Source organism: Vollenhovia emeryi, unplaced genomic scaffold (assembly GCF_000949405.1).
Source record: "Vollenhovia emeryi isolate VEMERY1.0 unplaced genomic scaffold, V.emery_V1.0 DF939125.1, whole genome shotgun sequence".
Classification (NCBI taxonomy): Eukaryota; Metazoa; Arthropoda; class Insecta; order Hymenoptera; family Formicidae; genus Vollenhovia; species Vollenhovia emeryi.
Window position 1 is genome coordinate 3,366,143 of NW_011967241.1, and position 24,176 is coordinate 3,390,318.

A 24,176-nucleotide genomic window follows, 5' to 3' on the forward strand; every position below is an offset into this window, starting at 1 on the left:
CGCGCGTTGCATTCCCCCGAGGTGCATTGTCTCCGCCTCCCCCCCAGTGCTTCCGCCCGCGCGCCGCTCCCCTCTTCCTCTTCCACTTCTCTCCCTCCCCCCGCCCTCTCTCCTCTCTCCCTCTCTCTCCCTCTCTTTCTCTCTTCTCTCTCCTCCTCTCTCTCTCTCTCTCTCTCTCTCTCTCTCTCTCTCTCTCTCTCTCTCTCTCTCTCTCTCTCTCTCTTTCTCTCTCTCTCTTTCCTCGCATCGGGTTCTTCCACGCCGCCGGTCATACCACCGCGTTTCACCCCACCGCTCCCCTCCGCCGGTGCAAACGCTTCCCGGCACAACAACAACATTCCTTCTCTCTATAGCCCCTTCGTAGCACGGAGACTCCGCTACCAGACTCGAGACGTCTCTCTCTCTCTCTTTCTCGCTCTCCTTCTCTCTCTCTCTCTCTCTCTCTTGTTTTCTCTTCTTCTTCTTCATCATCATCTTCTTCCTTCTCTTTTTCCTTAAGGTCTCCGCGCGGGTGAAAGGAGGAGACGGAAAGCCGCGTTGAACGGCTCCGCAAAACTGGTCGCCCGCGAATCGCATGTCCGTCCGATCGACCTGATGCCCATCGGACAAGACCGCCGCATAGTTTCGCCGCGTATATTGTATATATCTCGTTCGATATATTCAAGACATACCATTCAATCTTCTTTCCGGTATCGAAAACTCGCGCGGAAAAGACTGGAGCAAAAGTCAACTAATGTTAATATTCTCTCTCTCTCTCTCTCTCCTCCCCCTCCTCTCTGTTAGTGTTTTCCATCTCTTTCCTTCTTCTCCTTTTCTCACAACTTCCTTGTACTCATATTAGAATAGATGTTAGGTGTAAATTAAACAAAAAAAGTCGTTAAAAATTTATATTACCAAGATTTTCTATTTATTAAATAGAGGGGCTGACTGTGCGGGGATGATGGATGCAATAAAAAATTGCTCATTAACCATATTGTCAAGAAAATTGTGTAACAATACTGATAAGAAAATTATATAACAATATAGGTAAGAGAAGAATGAGTAGTTGAAATACAATAATTTTGGCATGAAATATGTCGTATTTTAATTTCGAAGGTATTTCTAAGTAATACTTGTAGCAATAATTTTCCATTTTTATTCCAATCTATTTCATCATTATCTAAATTTCTTCGACAAGAATTTTACAGAAATAGGAAAACTCTTTTGTATTGTTGATAGATGACAAATGGGCGTATTATGTTCGTTATTTGGCAGTTCCGATTATTACGGGTACATGAAAATAATTTTGATCGGCAAACGATCGCACTCCAATTAGAGAAATCCTCTCTGGGTGAACTAACTGTTTTGATTGTCGCGTGGCCACCGCTCTGTCTTGTCGGCCAAAAAAATCCTTCCACGCGTCGCGTGCATACCTGCTCAGCTTCCTATGCTAGTCGGAAACTGAACATCTTTTCGGGTCGTCTACGAACATTAAACCGGCTAAATGTTTTCGAAAAAATACTAGGATAGATGTCGATGCGGAGATCATAAGAGGAACTAGACTCGGAAAACTGGGGAGACGATCGTGAACCAACAAAATATTCATTCATCTTAAAAGAGGAAGAGCGCGTCTCCCTCTATTTTTTATGAACCAGTCACTCATTCTACCCTTTTTGTGAAAATTAACGCTTAGCCAGTAACGTCTAGCCAATAACAACCCTCCCTTTTCTTCGATTGTGAAGAAGATTCATCCTTGTCGGAATCATTACTCAAACGAGAGATGTGATGCTTCCATTTTCCTATTTACAGATTTCCTGTCCTCACGATACAATACATCGTCCCTCGCTGGTTTTACTTAAAATTCTTTAGACATTTTATAGAAGGTGGTTATAATCGGTAGTATTTCACATCGACGGTTTAAACCTATCCGAGAATTTCTTCAGATCTCTTCAGGTACAGAAAGAAGGTTGTGTTTCCTCTTTCTACACGCAACATTAACGTTTATTCGTTTTATTAGCATGACTAAAGTATCTTTTTTTGAGATACTCGTAAATTGCGAGCCATTTTCGACCCTTTTGCACTCGAATTTTTCCATGTATTTGCTTTCTTACCCTCCGCATTTGTCTCTGGACAATAGACTGCCAAAGCATCTGAGTTCGAACAGTGAGAGAGAAAAGGATTATCGGAAAATGGATGTTGAAGGGGCCTAATAAATTTACAAAAGCACAAAAAGAGTATCCGGTCAACATGTACGGAAGTCAGTTTTTGACTAAGCGACCGTAAATGACTTTTTTTTGAAAGGTCTTAGTGGGTTTCGATTTACAATGAGACACTTAAAACATACTTTTTTCTTTATTTTTTATTTCTGTAAAACGATCTTTCAGCGGAAAAAGAAATGATTGCTTTCTTTTGCCGGATATTGCGTTTTCCTTGGAAGAAAATCAATTTCTCAGAGTTATTTTTTCAAATCGAAGGAAGTCGCAATTAAGAATAAGGCAAAGATTATTTTAGATTGTTCAGTGGATCAAGAGTATTTTTAATTTCAGCATAAAATTAATTGTAGATCTTTTTTTTTTTAATCAAGAGATTGGTCACTGAAGACACTTGCACGACATTAACTACAAATGGTGACCCTACATATGGAACTCTATTATTGAAAAATTGGCATTTACCTTTACTCCATTTTATACTAGAGTGTAATAAAATTATTACAGAATTTTTGGCATCGTGCCTTAATCTTGATACAATAATTTTTATCTCTCTCGGCGAGTGCAAATGTAAAGATTAACAGTACGTCCCGAATTATTTCAAAGATTGTGAAATACCATTTTGGGGTAGTTTTATCGACTGCTCGTTAATCGAAAGATTAATCAGCAAAACTGGAGTAAAAAAGAACAACTCCTTTGTCGGCAAACTTACAATCTCCGAAGTAAGGACTCCGTCCTCGAAGTGTATGAATTCGCATTTCCGAAGTGTCCAAGTTTCTTACCCTTGCGGTCCCGTGACGTACAACTTATCGATACCAGGATACCACGGAAAGAGAGTCCGCGTCAAGCATGACAATACCTAAAATCAATCCTCCCTTATGCACATATACATATATACATGTATATTCGTGAATACATATACACGCATGTACGAATCTACAACGTAACTCGCGCGCGCGAGAGCAACGGGGAGGAAGAAAACGCCGTGTTCTTTATCGATCTTGGCGAACTACGGCGATCATGCGCGTGGGTAGGCCGTGGGGAAGTGTCGGCGCCCGTACTTGAATTTTGGGCCAGGGGGTGTCTGGGTCCGCGCGAAACGTACTTAAGTCGTCGCCCTACGGGACACAGGTGGGTAGAGGGCGCCCAGCAGCAGGGCACGCACCGGGTCCGGGGGAGAGGGATTTCCGCGCGCGCGCGCCCGAGCGCCCGCGCGTCTACTCCCGAAAATTCCACAGGGAAGACCGTCTTCGTTCTTCCTCGTCGTCGTCGTCGTCGTCGTCATCGTCGTCGGCGGCGGCGGCGGCGGCGGCGGCGTCGTCGACATCGTCGTCGTCGTCGTCGTCGTCGCCGCGACCGCCGTCATCGCCGCCGCGGTCGGCGGCCATGTTTGCGCCAGCACGGTAGGCGTTCACGGGCGGTACCGCTCGGCCGACCGTTCTCCAACTACTTTGGAGAACGCTTCTACCCCACTCGGCGATGCGCCGCTCGTGCGCTTGGTGGGGCACCGCCGGCGGTGTTCCGTTGGTGTCGCCTCCACCACCGCCAACGCTCCGCCGCCGCTCGCCCCACCTCATCCGCTGCACCACCGCTCGGTCCCACTCGCGCGCATTCTCGCATCTCCCTTGCGAGAGGGGAGGGTCCCCCGGCGCCGCGGTGGGGCGAAGTCACACCGGGCGGGAAAGGGCACGCGGGAGGTGCACGGGTGGGAAAGGGTGGTCGACGTGATCGAACTACACGGCGGCGATACTTCGTCTTCCACTTCCTGCTCTTCGTCTTCGATTCCACTCGCCACGGAGGGCGGCCGCCGCCGCCTTCATGGCCTGGCGATGATGATGATGGTGCGCGCTGCCCGCGAACGTCGTCTCGTTTTCCTTGTCGTACTTGTCCCGATGCCTGTTTGCCTCGATACTCGCCGTTTTCTTCCTCTGCTTCTTCGTCTTCTTCTTTCGCGGCCCGCAGCTTTGGCGAGATAACCGCGCCGAAGCCTAACTCGGTTTATGTATTTAATTATCGAACCTTATTCGAGCTCGCTGGAATTTCACGGAGCCGAACACGCCGAAATCCGTGGACAACGAGTATGAATAATTGATGAAGATAATCGCGGCCGTCTTGGAATCCGCGGCGTTTGCTCTTATTATATTTTCCTCTTAACACTTGGACGTTAGGTGTGTCAAGCGTACGGTCGTTAAGATGGACACGTGTTGCTTCTCAGTATCTTACTTGGATATCTTGGCGGATCTCTCCGTCTTCTTCTTTCGGGCCCGGAGTTTGAACAGATGCCTGGTTAAATCATACTTATATTTATGTATTTAATTATCGAGCCGAGCTCATCGAAATTTTTATGAGCATCAAGACAGGTGTAACAGAAGTACAAAAGGAAATACTAAGTACTCGTGTATCAACCGCGTGTCCACACTCTCATTGCCTTCAATTTATTGTTAATTTCAAGTACAAGAAACTAATTCTTGCTTTTTCTTCTTAGCAATTTAACAGCAACATTTCCAGTCATAGTGGAGACGAATTGCTCCTGTAAATTGCGTCTCCAATTTGTACACGATACCTTGATAAAATAGAATATAACTATTTTTCTTTGCTCAATTGGATTTTATGCCATGGCTGAGGTAATATTTTTCGCAACAAGTTTTCTGTATTATTACAGCTGTCAGGTGTGTATGGTCAAGTAAACACTGACGTTGTTAATATTACTGCTGGCGACATTTAGGAATATTTTTATTAGTTGAATATATCTCATTGTTATAATATTACACCCGACCGTCATCTAACACCACCGTCCTCGTTTCTGTTGCAGGCAAATGGTTGGGCGTATATTGATGGAGATGTTTCGCGCAGCGGCCAACAACAAAATAACGCTAATTGTCGAGGAGGTCATGCAGCATGTTCAACTTGTTATCGATGATAGCGGTAAGTAGCTAAAACGCTGATCTTGAAGTGCGCCTTTTTTAAATTGCTTGGGCAATTAATGACGTTGGCAGCAACGTCTTTCAAATATTGTAGCTTCTATAAAACTATTAATCTGCAAAAAATAGCTAAAAGACATTTCGACCAAACAGCTTTGCTATATGCTTATTTCCTTGTGGTATCCTTGCACATCCTCTGACGTACTCAAAAATGCTTTTTCCCCCCTTTTTTTATGTTAAACGCCACAGGTCTCCAATTTCCCTGCTTTGTTATACAATACCGCTTCTAAATGCAATGGCAAGAGTGACGCAAACTTTAGCTTTTTTTCCTTAATCTTTTATACGCTGTAACAAGAGCAATGATAAAATGCAAAAAATTCATTGCCGTACATTTTTCTGCACCTTTGTAGACGTTTGATGTGGAAGGATTGAAAATGTTCATTTCTGAGACAAATCCTTCGCACCACTCACGCATGTCGAGGCAAAGATGGTGACCGGTTACTGAAATTTTCACCTTGTAATCAATGTATTTTCTCAATTATTTCGTTGTACAGCTTACGCTTTTTATTTTGCATCTTTGTCGCTTGTCTTGCAGGTTCAATACTTGCTTACATAATTGACGCAATTTATTGACTAAAACTACAGAATTATTATGCGCTTGGAAAATAATAGTTTCCCCATGAGCAATATTAAACGAAAGAGAGAACAGTATATTTATTCGGTAGTTGGCGAAACATATCGATTTCCACGATATTCATGATACTATCGGGGATGTGCAAAAAGTTTCTGAAATTTGTCTCTAGCAGCGTGGTCGAGGCCGTTAGACGCTCTCTCGTTGCTACCAAAATTATACAGCGTATACTTTTATTCTCTGCTGCTAAGCTCGTGACCAATATTTTGCAAAAACTGCAAGCACAGCATCGATTACGTAATTCTCCCTTTTCTTATTAAAATGATGCCGTCCACTTGGCTAGAAATTGAACTTTCTTTGAACAGACTTTATTTAAGTAATCTCGTACCGACACGAGAAACTAATATTAGCAATATCAACGCACCCCTGACCGAAATTTAAAAAATGTATAAAGGGTAGTCGGTCGTAGGAATGTCTGGAGGTCTGTTAAGCTGAATTTTCACGTTTTGTACAATAGATTTTATTATATTACGAAAAGTCGGTCGTATCTTTTCAAAAAGTGGAAACATTAGCAAGTTTCTAGGCTAAAAAGAAGAATTAGGATTACATGTCATATTTAATAATACATATATTTAATAATATATAATCGGTTGTCTTAATTACAGAAAACATAATGAACGGAAAAACGGAAGAAACAAAACCTATAGGGAAATTGCCGTCCGGGCTGTTGAAATTTCCGTATTGTCCTGTGTCCTTAATTAGCGTGGTCTTGATAAAATTTCACATATTATTGCTCCACTATGGGTTTAATAATAACTCGTGGAATTTCCCTTCGGAATAATGGGGAAAATATGTGGGACGAGGGCCGGGATCGAACCGCGAAATGTAAAAAAAATACACGTCTATTTAACTACGGGCGTCAAAGCTCGTGAATAAGGCTGGTATTACATTTGTCGTACGACAAATATAATATTAGTCTTGTGTTTCGCTACAAAATGTCGCCTTAAACGTGGAAGAGTGCGGGAAAGGGAGGCCGCTTAAGTAACGTGTTGCTACAGGAAACGTATAAATATCAGCAACCGGCTGTATCGGGGCTGTTGGACGGGGGAGAAGACGGGGCACGGGTCGTTTTTCGTTGGGGTCGAAGGAGAAGAACAAGATGGTGGCGGCGAAAAGTAAGCGTTGTCGTTAAAGGCAACGACGAGAGACGACGACGGCGTGCCCTCGCCGCTTCCGGTATGGCACGCGCCGCGCGGTGCCGGAAGTCGCTCGTGGATTCGAGGATACGGCATTAAGCCGCCGCGATATTTATACGAGAGGGCACAGCCCCCGGTCTCTCAAACGTAAACCCACTTCGTTCTTAATTTAAACATCGCCGTCTTCGTCCACGAAGAAATCTTGCCTAAAAGCCGGGGCGCATGCTGGTACCAGGATTCACAGGCGTATCCTTCTGGCATCCTCTTGATATCCGAGACGCGCGGCCGATCCATCGATCCGGTGGGCGCATTATTTCGTGATCGCATCGATTCGTTCGTGTATATTTATTTTCGATTCTGAACCTGAGAAAAACGGCCATTAATTTGGAAGAAGGAGAGAATGATTTGCACGACAAGTATCTAGACTGATGGAATTCGATAGTTACCAAAATTTTGAACGAATAAAACAAACTGCAAAGCTCTTTAAATTGTCTGGTTAGAGAAACTAATGTTAAATTTGATAAGCATATTTAACATAAAACGTTCAGTTCACATACTGTTGTTCGAGGGGTAAACCGCTGAGGGCATTGTGGTGGACAGATTTGTGGCATTACTAGACATTACTGTTGGCCTTTTTTCGGTTATTATTTCGAGAAATTTTGTCCACGTTACAAAGCTCTTTATTTCTCTCTGTTGTTACATCATCTCCTCTATCTTTAACTCTTCTGTCTGTCGCATCGGTGCGCTGCCTTTTCTGTCAATCGCGAAACAGCGCATCATGGCCCACATTGTTAGACATTTTTTGAGCATTCGTTTGGGCATTAGGCCTTGCTGGGGCATTGTAAAGATAAAATAAGATAATTTGGCGTTGAACGCGCAATGAAGATACTTAAGTTAAAATTTCAATGAGCAATTAAAGATTGGCTGAATGTCACGCTTCTCGACAGACGGACTGTTAAGCTCGTGTCACACTACGTATTGCGGATTGGATTGGGATTACGGATTGCAGATCACAGAATAGATGGCTGTCTACTTGTACGATCCGCGATTCCAGCCAATGAATCACGTGATCCATTTTTATGGGTGGGCGAGTATTATTAACCGGTTGTCTGCTGTAGCCAAGCTAACTAGCTCGTGCAATCGGTCCAAAGCGTCATCTCTCACACGATTCGTTCTCAACCATTATTCAAAGTATTGATTATAATTTTGTAACTTAAACATAATAACGAGTAAGCGCACGCATCGCAAACGGAATTCGTAGTGTGACACGGGCTTTAGGGGAACAAGAGGATTATTGATAAGAAAAGGAAAAATCGTTTGATGCAGAATTTTTGTCTTTATAAGATGCAGAAACTGGCCTAAGTGGCTTGGCTAGTGTGATATTGCTTCGAGATCTCGTGTGGATAAGTAAGAACAGCAGACAAAAATGCTCTTTCGAATACATTCTTTGTCGAAAAACCTTTACCTGCTTCCAAACCTTCAGATGCGCATCAAAGATATATTTCTTTATCTGAAAACGTTTCGAATTCCGGCCATTCCTCAGGGATGTTTCGTTTTTTCATGAATACTCCCTTCAAATATATTTCGTGAGTTTCTTGGTTAGGTTATATTTTTGCATTACATTTATTATGAATGACAATATCGCGAATTCAATATATTAAGATTAATCGCCGATAATTATTTCTATCTCATTTAAGGAGACAAAATGAAAATTACAACTATTTATTTTAAGAAAGACACTGTAGAAGAAGGCAAATTGTGGGGTGTAAAACGACAAATTAATCACGTTTATAGAATCCGATATTTGCATATTCACAATGTGTGCTCGAATATTATTATAAACAGTACGTCGTAAATACTCAGGTTCTAAATTAAATATGTAGAATATAAAAAGTAGATTAATAAAACCAACAGTTGTATGTTTTATTCGTATATGTTTGTGACAAAACGTGATATTTACGGGATCGTTGAATAAAATTGGGAGTACCTTGACAATATAAAAGTTACGAGCTTATTACAGTAATTAGATATCACTACAATGGAAAATGTGACGTTTGATCGTAGAAATATCCGAACATGAAAATTTTTATATTTGCAACGAACAATCGTCCCCTGCGGTGTCTGGGAGAGGAAAGAAATGGGCTTGAAATGTAATCTGTAGGATCAGTCGGGGGATGGAAGAGAGGGCGTTAAGGAGGACACGAGGGTGCCCTACGAGGGCACGATGATGCGATGGGTGTCCCGACGTGCTATGCAGCGCTCCAATGGTGGCGGTGTCCTGACCGGCTATTTTTAGGGGCAAATCGCGAAACATCTTGCCCCGTGAACACGTGCCACCATCGGTGTTTTTCCGTGGGGCGACATGCGGAAGGGGGGCCGCGGATGTACGTGCGGCAGCACCGGTTCAGAGCTGCTAGGGCACGCGACACACGGGCTCTCCATTTGGCGTTTACGTATTTTTGGCTTTGCTCGGTCGTCGAACTTTCCCTGATTTTGACAGGCCATTGACCTCATAGTTGGAAACTAGCGGGGAGCTGAGCTGTATAGAAGGGCGCGTTCCAATCGCAAACGCGCGAAGGCGATCTCGATCCTTGCTCCGTGAACACGTGCCACCATTTACGGGCACGCAAAATGAATACGATCGAAATGCAATCCTTTTGCGTATCTTATAAACGACCTTATGAACTGACGAAATTATGTCAGTCTCGCAGAGTCTATATATTTATTAACAGGGTTGGGAAAGTTACTTTATCAAAGTATCTACTTACAGTTACAGTTTTTTCGCTAAAAATATCAGTTACCAATTCTGAAAAGTAACGCGTTGCAGTTGCAGTTACTCAAAAAGTAACGAATCGCTACTTTGCACTTACTTTCTTGCAATGAAAATAAAAATATCAAATCTGCATTTGAATTGTAAAGCGTCGATAAACGCGTTTATGCGCAAATGCAAGGCCTAATGCAATTTGGGGGTTTAAAAAATATATAAAATTTGTTGTTGGCTTTACTTCCCAACCCTGTTTATTACAATATATAGACGGTTAAGCCTTTCAAGATGTAAGCCGCCATTACTACGGGGTAACTGACATCTTTTTTCTCGGGAAATTCCTTCACTTATTAGCGATAAGTTTCTCGCGGAGTTACTATTTTCAATAAAATGTAACGTTAATGATAAAAATAGATTTACATTTACATACTACTTGCTGACTTTGGTCAACACGCTCCTTTATCACTCTAGGCACTAGCTAAACACTGTCGCAGCGGGATATTTCCAAGACCTGGAATCGGCAAAATGTCTGTTTCGGGTCAAAAGGGACTGGAAAGGAAAATAGATTTCTGATGATTAATGGCATTTTAGTTCGTAGAAGTGAAAAATAGGAAGGTTCACTATAAAGGGCCGTTAAAATACCTGCAGCTTTTGTGAAGAGTTGGGAAAAAATCGAACAAGAAATGCCAAGTCCAAGGTCAAGATGTAGGGATGACGGGCCTCACGATGGAGGGGGCGCGTACGTCATTTCCTCTCCCCCTGCCTCTGTCTCTGTCTCCCTTCTTCCTTTATTCCTTTCCCTTTCCCATTCCTTCTCCCGGGTTAGACTTTCCCCCTGTCGTAAGGCCCGCCATAGGCTGTGGCACCCCCGCTTTCAGCATCCCCTTCCATTTCAATTTTTCGAGAGTCAAAGTTTTCGCACCACACATTAGTACCTACGCGTGCAGTACCTGTGGCTACGTCGCCCGAGAGCTTTCTTATTCCAAGTTTCCTCTCACGTGACTCGAGCTCGAGGGAAAAGCGCTAATGCGTGGTTTCAACATGACGCCTAGGTAATATAAAAAAACAAGACTTAATCTTTAATAAATAATCGAGATATATGTATACAAAGATCATGCAAAGATCAATTATCTGAGAAAATAATGATAAAAGTAAAACCGAATGAAACTAACATTTTCGAGCACTATGTTAACCAACTCTCTCTGCCCACGTTGGATTTCTTATAAAGTTTAATTCACCGCTCTGCTGAAATAAGCTGGGCATTCATCTATTATACGAACAAACAGCGAACATTCGTTGTCATCATTCGGACATGATGTATACGCCGAAGCAAATGCGAACAGAACGTTCGATTCGCGTTCGGCTTGATTCCCTCATGATCCACATCCAGAAGAAAAGGAATTCAGAATCTCCGAACGTTCGCGTTCGCTGTTCGTTCGCAAATGTACACCCAGTTATAGATTTTTGACCGTACCAGATTACTTTCAGAACTTATTGTTAGATTTGCACCTATCGATCTAACCCAGTAATTAAAATTAACACGCGTTTATTAATTCTCGCGGCTCGATTCTTCTGCGGTCCACGAGACGCGAAAACGCTCCCGATGGCGGATCTCACTCGAAAGTTGTCGACGAGACGAATATATTTCTTACGTGTCCACGACATTCTTCGACCGTTCGCTTTAGGAAAATAAATCGTGTCGGTTACCCATTTTCAAAACATGTTATTCGAGTGAAGATTATCCCGAGTCCTCGCGAAGCTTCCCAGCACTGTTGGAAATCGAGCTGAAAACAAATATCATTGTGACATGTTCTTGCTAGGTCGTGCTAACGTACGGTTTTTTGCTCACAGATGCCTTGGTGCGGTCGGACCTGGTGGAGCAGATCCCGAACGTGGCGATCATCTGCCACGAGGCGCCCCATCTCTTCGGCGACGTCCTCCGCAATCACCTGCTCGACATCGTGATGAAATACCTGAGCGACATAGACAATCAGGTAAGTGATCATGTGCCCGTGCCGTGCTTTCGGCCAATTCCCGAGGGCAAAAACCGCAAGTGTCTCACTGACGATGTAAATATTATGAGACGTTTTTGCTCCGCAGGTACGGCAAATGGCCCAAAGCGCGCTGACGACGCTGGTGAAACGGGGCCTCCTTGATAACGATGCGATCGAGAATGTTATCTGCCCCACGATGGAAAGTCTGCTGTTCTGCATGATGGCCGACGAGCATGTCCGAAACGCGAACATCTCCGTAAGTTTCCCGGGCGCTTCATTCGCCTACCTTCTCATCCAGCGAGAAAGACAATCGAAGACTCGACATGAAAGAGGCTGTGCGAAGCGTACTCGGTTTACATTGTCGTCTTAAAGAGAAGCTGCGTATGAAGGATTATAAAAATTAATGATCCGAGAAAATTATTATGCAAGACCGAATTAAACCAACATTTTCGTCTGTTACTTTCCACGCAGGTCGTGTGTAGATAAGAATGGACGAAAAAGGGGATCTTTTCCTGTTATTTTCAATACACGGAGAGAATTTTCTCTTAACATTTTTTCCTGAAAATCATATTATCGTAAGACAACGTGGCATTTTGAAGGCTTTGAAGGCTTTTTTTTAATTTTACCATTACCATTTACTAGTAAAATGTACACTAAATATAATTACTAGTGAATTGTATGGTAAAATTTCAAAAAATGTCATAAAATTCCTTGAAATGTCATGTCCCACGATTGCATAATTTTCAGGATAAATTTCAAAAGAAAATTCCGTATATCTGTAAGTTGATATCGAGGGGTAAACCACCCAAAATGATGTACACCAATGTCTATTAGTGGACATTACTTAATCTTATCATCCTATTTTATCTTTAGAATGCCCCAGCAAGGTCTAATGCCCAAAAAATGCCTAGTAATGCCGCAATGCCCTCAACGGTTTACCCCTCGGTTGATATTCTTGACACGACCATGCCTGAAACTTTTAGGACGTCTGTTGTCTCGAGTATGAAGTTGTCGCATGATTGTCAGTGGTACACGCGGCCTGAATGGACAGTCGTGCAAAAACAACACGTTAATAGATACAATTGCTCACGCGATCTTCTCTTATTCTTCCGTACAGCCTGTCTTATGTCGAATTTTCGCCGCTGCGCGCGAGAGGAATCTCGGAATCTTAGATTTAAGCGTACACACTCGCGGCGGTCGCGTTACTCGGCGTGCGAGATCGAAAGACTATCGGCCCCCCGTATTCACGGATTCCTCCTGAAAGACATGGGTAGTGAGATGTTCTTACGCTATCGCGTCTCACTATCTTGTCTTTCATGCGGCGTTCGTTTCCGGCGATGTCGAGAGTGTGCGATAATTATGCGGTGAAGATTATACGCGATTCTGTCCCGCGCCGGCAGAAAAATGAGCCCTTGAAACGTCAAATCGAAGCAGACATACGGCGATAGGAAGATAAGGAGGGTAGAAATACGGTGAGAAAGAGAGAAGAGTTTGGCAAGAGGACGGGGTAAAGGCGCTTTAGGAGCAAGATTAAAGAAGCGAGGAATTATTTAGCCATTATCGCTCCAAGATTTCCATAACTAGGAGGAGGAGAGAAGAGAGCTGGAAGAACTGGCGGCGAGAGGAGCGTGGGGCGTTGGCGTGCCATGGGAAACGCAAATACTGGCGTCCAGATCGAAAAGACAGGCGGGGCACACTTTTACCATCAAAGTTGGTTTGTCATAGAGTTCGACTATCACAGCCAGCTTTGATGATCAAAATTGTGTCCGTTTTCAACGCGCTCCGGCGATTTGGAGGACGAAGGGGAAGAAATGAGGAAGCTCTCGAGTGAGGCGGAACGGGAGGGAAGCAGCGGGAAGAGAGACGCGAAGAGAGCTGGCACGTCAAAGAAGCATCACCGTTGAAGCATCGTGAACGGGGCTATACCTTTTGCGGTCCGATACATCAAATTGGTTGTGCAATGTTTCGAGTCATATCACAGCCATTTTGATGAGCTGGCCCGCAGAATCGATCGTCGAGAAGATTCCGGCTTTCCGTCGATGCGTGTACCTGTTGAACCGATAACATATGCGACGCACTTGGGAACAGGCAGCACGAATAACAGAGGGATCAACCGAGAGGTCTACCGGAAGATGACCGTTTCGTGTCAAATTTCACGAGAGATTGCGGTCTGAGAGTCGCCATGTGCAGGAAGGAACGCGATCCAATCGTCAAATTGGTTGTGGCGTGTTGCTCCTCTGAATTTCATATCACAGCCATTTTTGACGATTTGGATCGCCGTTTTACGCATCGCCATCTCCGCGCGAAAGCAGGCGGAAGGACGCAATGTGAACGAGAGAAGATCGGCCGCAAGGAAGAGAAGCGTGCTCGCGTTGCTCACAAAGTGGTTGTAATATGCTGATGTAACGATGCTCATATCACAGCCAGCTTTGATGAGCGTTGCGGCACTGACAATTCAGCGAGTGTGGAAGAAACTTTCTTATATCTCGACATGTAGAAACTGAGCTACAGTTGATCGGGAAGAAAGGTGAAATTAAGGAGGATATATTTGCATTGTTAAAAAATGGAAATAATTATTTCATGCTGTTTAATTTTTCACGTAAATACGCTCGACGTGTTCGATCGCAAATACGTTTCGCGCAATTTAATTATTGAAATGCGATTATGCAACTTGTTTGTAATAATTGAGATAAATCTTTTTATCTCCATCGAGATCGAGATACGTCATTTTGTATGTAGCATAAATGTGGTGTGTACAATAAGCGCTAATCCATTAACTAGTGCGCGTCTCTCACGGAAGGCTTTATTCAATCATAAAATCGACTGTTCCTCCCATCAGAGTGGTTGTGATGTGGTGCTATTGATTCATATCACAGCCAGCTTTGATGAGCGGAACGGAGCGATGTGTGTCACCTGGTGATAAATATTACTTGGTGTTAAAAAAGATTTTTATCGTTGGTTGTAATTGTACACTTGAATTAAGTCGACAAGTATACTTAAGCGTATCCATTTACGTAAAATTTCTCACAACAAGCTCATACATTTTCCCAACGTTCCATATTCTATATCAATTCGCAGCTCATGTGTAGACTGGCACCGCTGATTGGTAGCGAACTTACAGAGAAGGTCTTTCTGGCGCGATACCTAGACCTGTGCGAGGACATCGACATGATGGTGAGGAGAATCTGCGCTACTCACTTTGGCGAGATGTGCACCGCTGTAGGAAAGGAAAAATTGTTCAGCAAGCTGGTAAGTCTTATTCGTAGATAGGAAATTTATCGTATCCAGTAGTTTACCGATGATATTCGGATTGCTTCTAGATTCCTACGTTTGTTGATCTGTGCGGCGACAGAGTGTGGAACGTGCGAAAAGCGTGCGTGGAGGTTATGATGCCGGTCTCCTGCTGTTTGACGCCCGAGCACCGCCGATTGTTGCTTGCGGACATACTGGCCAAGCACTTGAACGACGACTCCAAGTGGGTGCGAATATCGGCTTTTCAGATACTCGGACCGTTCATATCCACCTTCGCCAAGCAGTTCGCAGACGTCACTTACAATAAGAATGGCGAGTTAGTGTATACCAGTAAGCAGGATAATCACCCCAGGTATAGTGGCATATCTTTTCCTTTTGCCGTCGCAATTCGTCTTCACATTCACCATCGAAATTCAATGCGTTTTTCCAGCATACGTTACTCTTACGAAGGAATCTTCCCCACGAAGGGCGCGATCAAAAGTCAAATACCAGATATGGACGAGAAGTCCTTTTATCTGCCTATGATGAATGTGAGACATGATAGCGTTGAAGTATCTTCGGATTCCTCGGAAGGGGATGATGACCAAATGACTGAGATCTGCGTATATAAAGTATGTTCACATCACCTTAAGATTTCTTAAAATTCGTCTTATGAAGAATATAACAGAAATTATGTTGTAGCGCCGATATTTCCATTCGGAAATCGTTACCACTGATGTCGAGAGCGAAAAAGTCAAGGTCTAAAATTTTATTTTTTACTTTAAATCCATCTTTCTTTAATCTTACAAATCACAAAGAATAGATTTTCTTCCATGAATTCATTTCCTTTCATGATATGTTATTGACAAAAATCATTTGTGTTATAATTCTACAAAAGTTGGTCTTATGAATTCATGTATGCTCTTTAAGGTTACTTGCAGTCCTTGTTTGATGACATGAATTCTTCATTTCTCGCTTCTAACGTTATCAAACAAGGACAATTTACAGCAGGAATCTTAAAACTAAAATAATAAAATTATTATAGAGGCGTCCGCCTAATATGAACGAGATCAGAGTTCAATTCCTCAATGAGGTAATATTTTTCTTTCAACAAATTCTTTACAATAACAATGGGAGGAAGGAGAGTATATAGGACGCTTATTAACATGAAACATTTAAATCGTTTGTCACTTCAAAAATGTGAATTTTACTATTCCATCAAAGAAATTATGTGTAAATAACGAGAGAAATCGGGCGCGCAGGATGCGTTGGAAACAATGTATATAAAGTTCACACACACACACACACACACTAAACCATTGGGCTGGCTATGTAACGCCAATACCATCCTAATCGGATTGTATTGGCGTTTATATCATATTAATCCTTTTATAACTCTTTATTAAAATTATTATATTAAATTAAGTTATTTCCCATTTGATTTCCAGGCCTTGCGCAAACTCGTCCTCAAGAATCAGACGAATGATTCGGAGAAATATAATCCATTTTTGTATTATTATATACCTCCGGATACACCGCTGGACGATGAACTTATTTATGCTGCGAGGCAGTCGGCGATGAATCGTAATAACAGCCAGAAGGCGACCGAGGAAAATAGCTCGTCCTGCTCTTCTGAAATTCCAATTCCCGTCGTAAATTCGAATGAGGATGATTCAAACATGGATAAATTCTACGAACAAAAGGAAGATGACGATGACGACGAAGATTCCGACGTGTCCTCAATCTGTACGAAGATGGATTCGTTGGACGACACCCTAAATTGCACCCAAGATTGTACGAGAAAGTATTTATGCACAGCTTTCGTAGACAAGAGCGATGAGAACTGCAATGGACAAGAGATCGTACCTCAGGAATTAATCAATTATTACGTATCGATGGCCGATCCGGAGCAATGCGTGGACATGGGTGCTGAGATCCCGCATCATTGTGCCTTCAGTTTTCCCGCAGTCGCGCTCACGCTGGGCAAAGAGAACTGGCACTACTTAAGAAAGGCTTACCAGTCGTTATCGAGCGCGAAACATTGGAAAGTCAGGCGTACTCTCGCGTCCAGCATTCACGAGATTGCCATGATTTTGGGCGAAGAACTCACTGCCACTGACCTCGTGCCAATCTACGACGGTTTTATCAAGGATTTGGACGAGGTCAGAATAGGTGTGCTCAAGCATCTTGCGACCTTTTTGAAAATACTCAAACCCACCGACCGCTGTCAATATCTACCAAGGCTAAGCGATTTCCTCGCCACGGATAACGAATGGAACTGGAGGTTTAGGGAGGAACTGGCCACGCAATTGCTCGAGATTGTGGGCCTGTTCAGTCCGAGCGACGTGGCCCAGAGTATCGCGCCGCTATCTTTCCAACTGCTTGTAGATAAGGTTGCCGCCGTTAGAACCATTGCGCTTGAACTGGTAAGATATTTGGATAAATTGTATATACGTCTTGTTGCGTACAGTGTATTTTAATAATTGTCCCGTTTACAAGTTTAAAATTTAATTTCTTCAGATTACGCGAATAATGTGCTACTTGTCCACCGAGGACGCTTTGGTAACATCCCTTATTCACGAACTTCGAGAGACTCTAGTGCTAGACGCTAAAAAGTGGATACACCGGCAAACTTATGCGCTCGTGTGCGCCCACATGATCCGCAACGACGCGATCACGGGAGAGAAGTTTTCTAAGGAAATGTTACCATGTTTGATAAGTTTGTCCTGCGATAGAGTACCTAACGTAAGATTAGCCGTGGCGAGAACTATAGCAACGGATGTGATTGCGATGGGTTGTAAGTGCCATATTATTGTTGTAATATAACGCGCTGGTTCGCCATATTGTATTTTATTTCATCTTTTTTTTTTATTTTTAGTGGACAATTTGGGCATGGAAGCGATGGAAGAAGTGGAAAGAATACTCACGAAAATGCGTGTGGATGCGGATCGAGATGTGCGAGTGCTGGCCGGAGGTGAAGAGCAGCAAATAGACATACTGGCTTATTGTTCCTCCGATGAGAACAACCAAGTCGAACAAGCAAGAAATATACTATTTTAATAGTGATGTATTTTGATCTCATAGATCATGACAAAGTCACTGCGGTTTTATATATATATAAAACGAACTTTGTACTTTATGTATGTGTGTATATATAAATATATGTATGTATGTATATACATGCATATATATCACAAGATATATATATATATATACAATATCACAAGATGCGCCTTGGTTCTTCCATACGAGTGACTAGTTCTTGTAAAGATAAGCCAAAAATGTACAACAAACTGTGAACATTTGACCGCAAACCGACATACACGTATATCAGTTCTACCGGATAGTTGCAATTACAGATAGGTTGACGATGTTAAAACAAAGCTCAAAGTTGTCAAGCATAGCGTTCACGATTTAAGTAGTCGAGTGATAGGTAAAATTACAATTTACAATGACGACTGATTTACGTCCTTTTAATCTAGGACAGAATTGTAACAATGCGTACGGCTTGCGACCGTTGATTACGTAACGATGCATGAGTGTAGGAGCATTTGTAATTTGTATGTATGCGTGAATAGGTGCGTTTTATCATTGTGATCAATTTGTATATGTAACGTTCTCCCGAATAGGAAAGTCTAATATTAAACAGTTCAAAGTACGTTACATTGACATGTTCTTTCTCATTCGCTTAATTCACTTCACGATTGTTCGATTGTACAACTTTTCGGCACTATAACGTGTATCGTTATTTTGTAGCATTTTTTTTATTAATCGAGAGTGAGACGCAGCATCAAAATGTGAATTAGATACTGATAAGGCGCATTTTGTTTGAAACAAGTATTTAGAAATGTGCCATGCATGAGAATATTTCACAGATCGTTTGTAGACAAACCTGCTGGATAATTGACATCCAAAATTCTCACAATCTCGATAGACATCTTGTGTAAGTGTCCAAGAAAAAGAAAAATATGTTGAACTGTTGTTGAGTGAAGACGTACACTAACGACATGATACTGTTCCAATTGTAATAAAATTTATCGCATAAAAACATTATACATTTGCACTCGTTGAATATCTTTTTGACATATAATTCCTTATAGAGAGTACTATCATGTCATCTAGCTTAATTAAAAGTGAACTATACGTTGCTCACAATACACTTGGTTTCTTACGGTTATTACGCCTAAACTGGTAAGATAAAAATTGTGAAATGGTCGATCGAATTTTATTAACATTTTCTATGTCAGTATGACAGTAACACGAACGTAAGAGAAAATGTATTGTAGAAAACTTTATAAATATTGTACGATAACAGATTTTATTACATCAAAAGTGTGCGGATTGCTGATATAGAGCCAAATCCTGCGCCATTTGATTAGTGAAAGAGAGGAAAGAAGCATTGTACAGATTCGTATCTACTTGCACGGAAAGTATACGCTCGTTAACATTTTCTGACACGATTATTAAATAAAAGGCGGACAATCGTATCTCGTGTGACTCTGTGACAATGAATACGATAATCTAGCTGCGACAGACTTGCTCTTTAAGCAATGAACGCCCTCGTTATTTGTGAATACTGAAGGCGAAGGATGTATTGTTTAAAAACCTGTATAATATATTATGTATTTGATAATGAGACGATGAGAAATATACATCAAACGATTTGTTACACAATTATGCGAAATACAACGGTGTTGTGCATAAATTGATAAGCAAGGAAGGTTCACGAGGCTGTAAAAAGTTTCATACGATAACGCGCGAATTTCAAGAATCTCATCCTTCAAATTATCTTCCCGGGGATGAATCGTCATCGATCTCGATTAATTGCATCTCTGCGACCTTGAAAGTTCCTACATAGCGTAAAACGTAAGCGCGTGATCCGAAGTCATAAGAATCTTTGTACGAGAACTGTTACCCACAGAAAGAAGAGAGCAGAATAAAATGATGTCAAAGAATTTAGTTACTTCGCGAACTTTCCTTATCGAGGAGCGAGCTCGATATTTTTGTTTACTCAAGACGCAGCTATATCGACAAGCGATTCTATGCGATTGGACCAACCGAGGGATTGTAGTACCACGTCTGATTGCTATTGCTTTATCACGTGACGTTTTTTTTTTTTTAATAATTATCATGTCGACAGTGTCTCTGGTACGTTGCAGAAAATTCGATCGCTGAAGGAGGAGTCTTTCAGAATATTCCGAGGAACTTGCCCGGTGGACAGGCCGGCAATTGGCACGCTTTCTCTTCCATCTCGGTTTCCGCGTCGTTGCAATCATGCAGGCAATGCCGCCACCTGATCTGTCGACCCTTGCCGCAGGTGACGCTACAGCTGCTCCAATCCATCCACCTGCCCCACTTGCGACGCAATCTCCTCCTCGTCCGATACTCTCCCCGCGCAAATCTCGAGCCGCTGGAACGCATCTGGGATGCTCTTTTTCCTGCTAAAGCCACCCCTTTCGTCAAGCGTTGGCGATTGTCGACCTTCTTGGCGATCCTGGACGCCGAGTTTGAGATGTCCTTCTCCAGGGAGTTGCTCGGTTTCTCCTCGTCTGCCACGTGACCTGCGTCTTCACCGAAACAGGAATCCCTCGCGTGTAGAATCTCATTGCGGCTAGTCACGTATACTTGCAACTTGTTTATCTGAAAACGAGAAAGAAAAGGGTAAATTCCTGTGAATAAAAATCGAAACCAAATATAAGTAAAGAACGATAGCAGCATAAATTAAGCTTCTAGGAAGCGTAAAAGAAACGTTTCAAGAAGTAACTTGCCTTTTTTCAATTTACGCTTCCTAGAAGCGTACATTTGGTTTACGTTCCGATTTTTATTTTCGTCAGAGATTAAAATAAAGAAAAAATTGAACTAAAGGATGATGACTGAAAAGACAAAATGTAAAATTAAATATGGACTTGAGAGTGGGCGATTGTTGGTGCGTAAATATTACAGGATACATAATTATAATGATGCGAAATTAAAATAGTCTGCGAGGAGAAGCGATTCCTGGTCGCACGGTCCCTCACCTTGACGATCAGTTTTTTAGCAAGTTCCTTAATTTCTTCGATCGATCTCACAGCGCGATTACCGCGAATCCTTTTGTATCCTGTCTTCCCGCGCTTCGCGTCTCCGATCGATGTCCCTTGTTCGGCGTCTTCGAAAGGTCTCGGCACTCTCGCGCTCTTATCACTTCGTAGATAGCGCTCGGATGCAATTTCCTGATTTCTCTTGGCGCGCGACTTCTCGTCCGCGGATCCCGCAGACGTCTCACTCGTGCGATCGTAGTTTCCATCTTCCGTGTTTCGGTCGTCCTCGATTCCCGGCGCGTTCGATTTAACCGGACGGGATTCCGCGTTACAGGACGACGCGTTTTCAGGATCGCTTGTTTCCAGGATAGACGCGTTGCTTCGATCCAGCTTCTTCAGCATCATCTCCACCGTAAAATTGTCGGCCATCCTTCCGCCGATGGAGTTGAAATTCGGCTCGAGCTCGAGATTCGTGACGTTGAGAATTTCGTCGCTCGCATTGTATCTCGGTAGCGTGATCGAACAAGGGCTGGTCTCGATAAAACGATCCGTCCGCTGATCGTGACTGATAAGCGACGACTCGTTCGCGGGGAATTGCTCGATGCGGACGCGCAATTGCGCTCTTCCAGTGTGCACGAAGGGTAACGCAAGGGTGTTCTCCTTTTGCTGTTCAGCGAGACTTGTGTTGTTCGTTAATGACGCCTTTTCCTTCTGGCTAATTAAGTCTCCTACTTTCTCGATGTTGGCGGGGTCAGTTTTTAAATCGCAATTTCCGGATTCCCTTTTATCTACCCTGGACTCGTCAACCGTTCCGGCAGGCATTCCGATGTCTCGAGTATTCTTACTTTCTTCTCCTGCAAATGAGTCACAAGTGAGTCACAAGTAAGAAGAGGTTTATTCTGAGAAACTAAAAGTTGATCTTCCTACAGTATTTATACATTCGCGATGTTGCCCGCTGTCCCTAGTAGCACAATATTTTATAGTATGCTTATCATAAAAATTTCAGGTCTATTTTCCAGATTTGAAAAATAAGAATAGGATAAGGATCTAGGTAACAACAAGCTTTTTTTCTTTACGTTTTGCCATCCGAATTGTATTCGATTCATAAAAATATCGTTTCTTACAACGTCCTTTGAAAATCTAATGATCCCACAGCAAAAAGTGTCACAAAGCTATCTTGGAGATATCTAAATATTACAATATGTGATACAAAAACTATTCAGATATCGCTTGATGTCTGAGAGATGTCCTCCAGACTCTAAATAGTCATGCTTATTTTATCTGAGATACATCTGACTTAAGTCTCAGATATATTTTGCTGTGTGGGATATTTAGTAAAGCAGATGCGACTTGTAATGTACATTTGAAACGGCAAGAACGTACTCGGGCTTGGACCGCTCTTTTGCGTCTTTTTCTTGGCGGGCTGGTGGGCATCATGCTTCGTTTCGACACGATACCTCGAGTGCCCGGCTTTTCCCTTGACGCGTTTCTTGCGATACCCGCCTTTCGACAGGACCCCGCGCTTACGTCGCGGGCGCGAGGCGCCGGTGCCCTGATCGGTACCAGGTCGATCCTTACGATCCGAACGTGATCCCTCGAACGTCGAGTCGCCGAACGCGCCAGTCACATTAGTCCTGCGCCAGGAATTTCGTGGAAGCGAATCGACCAACTTTGCCAAGTAGTTGGACCGATGGCGAACGACCGGCTCGTTTCTCTTGACGCGAACGTGGCTCGCGAGATCCCGATCGCTCGTTTCGCCGAGATCCTCCGTTATATCTGGACCGCTGTAATCCATCAAAGTTCTGCTGTTTACGGTAACGTTTTTGTATCCTTGTTCGGGATCTATATTTCTTGTTGCTGGAAGTGGCAAGAACTCGCTCGGGAATTCTGCTCCGATACTTTCAAATGATTTGTTTTTACGAGATGGTCTTTGCCTCCAAAAGCTTCTGGAAGAACTATGCGCCAGTCCGTCCTCTTGAAGATCCAGGAGACGAATATTTTGCTCTGGCAAAAATAGATTGAATGTCGCGTTTGGATGATAGTTAAAGTTAAACGACGTTGGTGAAAACCGGGATTAGAAATGAAACCGACTCCACTTGATGAAATACAAATTTCAGAAAATCGATGAAGGAACAAACTAATTATTTTATCTTCTAGGTTAGAAGACGTGCTGTTCACTCCACGTCCCAAGCGGAACTTGGGAATAAACTAATCGTACGCAAAAATCAAGAGATTTGCCAAAAATTTGGTCGAGCAGTTTGGCTTTTGAGAGGCTCATTCGTCGGCCGTTCCGATACATCTGTCGCCTTCGCAAGTGCATTTGCGGAAGAACGGATGAAGAAGTTTCTGATAACCGTAGAGATAGATACCTGGACACGTTTTACTTTCCGTCACGGCGAAGCGTAAGAGGAGCGTCAGTACCCAAACAGCCGAACGGATTGCCAGTCTCGGCATAACACGATTCGTTAGGGAGGGACTGATAAACGGAACGAGGTTCACCACGCGTTATCATGAGCGTTTACCAAATTGTTTACAGGTGTTGAGTGAAACGGACATGCCTCCCTTGTCTTGTTACAACTTGACTTCATCGGCGAGAAAACAGAAGCGAGATAACGCGGCCTGAATTGCGATGGTATCCACGTTCAAGCCATTTGGAAGAATTATTAACGCTGAATTAAACGCGCTACGCAATCATCGCAGATCGTTTAAAATAAAAATGAAGAGACTTCAAGCGTTACTCTCAATTTTTTTACTGAGACACCCTGTATATATATCCAAGAATTTATCAAAATTTCCAAGAATTAAAATTCTGAGAATTTCAGATTACGAATAGCGAAAATCCCCGAAAACTGACCAAGTATCAGGAGAACATGATCAGCAAAGAGGTGGCAATATTATATCTGAATTTCCAAGAATTTCAAACTTCAAATCGCGAATCCCGAAAATTGACAAAGTATCAGGAGAACATGATCAGCAAAGAGGTGGCACTATCTAAATTCCAAGAATTTTTCAGAATTTCCAAGAATTGGAATTTCGAGAATTTCAAACTTTGAATCTCGAAAATGGAAAATGTCAAAAATCAAATTTCAATCTAATCTCAATCTCAATCTGTAGTCTGATACGGGTAGGGTAGAAAGTCCAGCTCCATCCAAATATTTCCTACGTCCATGGTTTAGTTACATGTATATTATATGTCCATGATTATATGCGACAATATACATTCTCCATGGTATAAA

At 42.7% G+C, this 24,176-nt stretch overlaps 2 protein-coding genes across 7 annotated transcripts in view; one reads left to right on the plus strand and one right to left on the minus strand.

The window, feature by feature from the left end:
• LOC105569269 (serine/threonine-protein phosphatase 4 regulatory subunit 1-like) overlaps window positions 1-19,597 on the plus strand; it is a 122,218-nt gene extending 102,621 nt beyond the window's left edge. For 5 of the 6 annotated variants that reach the window (XM_012025608.1, XM_012025607.1, XM_012025611.1 and 2 more), the window contains 11 exons: window positions 4,999-5,111; window positions 11,550-11,692; window positions 11,799-11,948; window positions 14,771-14,941; window positions 15,013-15,296; window positions 15,375-15,555; window positions 15,626-15,682; window positions 15,969-16,016; window positions 16,372-17,349; window positions 17,444-17,720; window positions 17,802-19,597. In XM_012025608.1, the coding sequence (XP_011880998.1) occupies window positions 4,999-5,111; window positions 11,550-11,692; window positions 11,799-11,948; window positions 14,771-14,941; window positions 15,013-15,296; window positions 15,375-15,555; window positions 15,626-15,682; window positions 15,969-16,016; window positions 16,372-17,349; window positions 17,444-17,720; window positions 17,802-17,983 (2,584 nt within the window). In that variant the 3' untranslated portion in view covers window positions 17,984-19,597. The remainder of the gene's footprint in view (window positions 1-4,998; window positions 5,112-11,549; window positions 11,693-11,798; window positions 11,949-14,770; window positions 14,942-15,012; window positions 15,297-15,374; window positions 15,556-15,625; window positions 15,683-15,968; window positions 16,017-16,371; window positions 17,350-17,443; window positions 17,721-17,801) is intronic. The other variant, XM_012025609.1, reaches the window with a different exon arrangement.
• LOC105569268 lies at window positions 18,936-23,700 on the minus strand. Its single transcript, XM_012025606.1, has 4 exons — window positions 23,310-23,700; window positions 22,324-22,944; window positions 20,941-21,794; window positions 18,936-20,563 (listed from the first exon to the last, which is right to left on the minus strand). Exons 1-4 carry the CDS (start codon window positions 23,392-23,394, stop codon window positions 20,111-20,113), a joined length of 2,013 nt encoding a protein of 670 aa, XP_011880996.1. The 5' UTR covers window positions 23,395-23,700; the 3' UTR covers window positions 18,936-20,110.
• Between the last annotated feature and the right edge of the window lie 476 nt (window positions 23,701-24,176).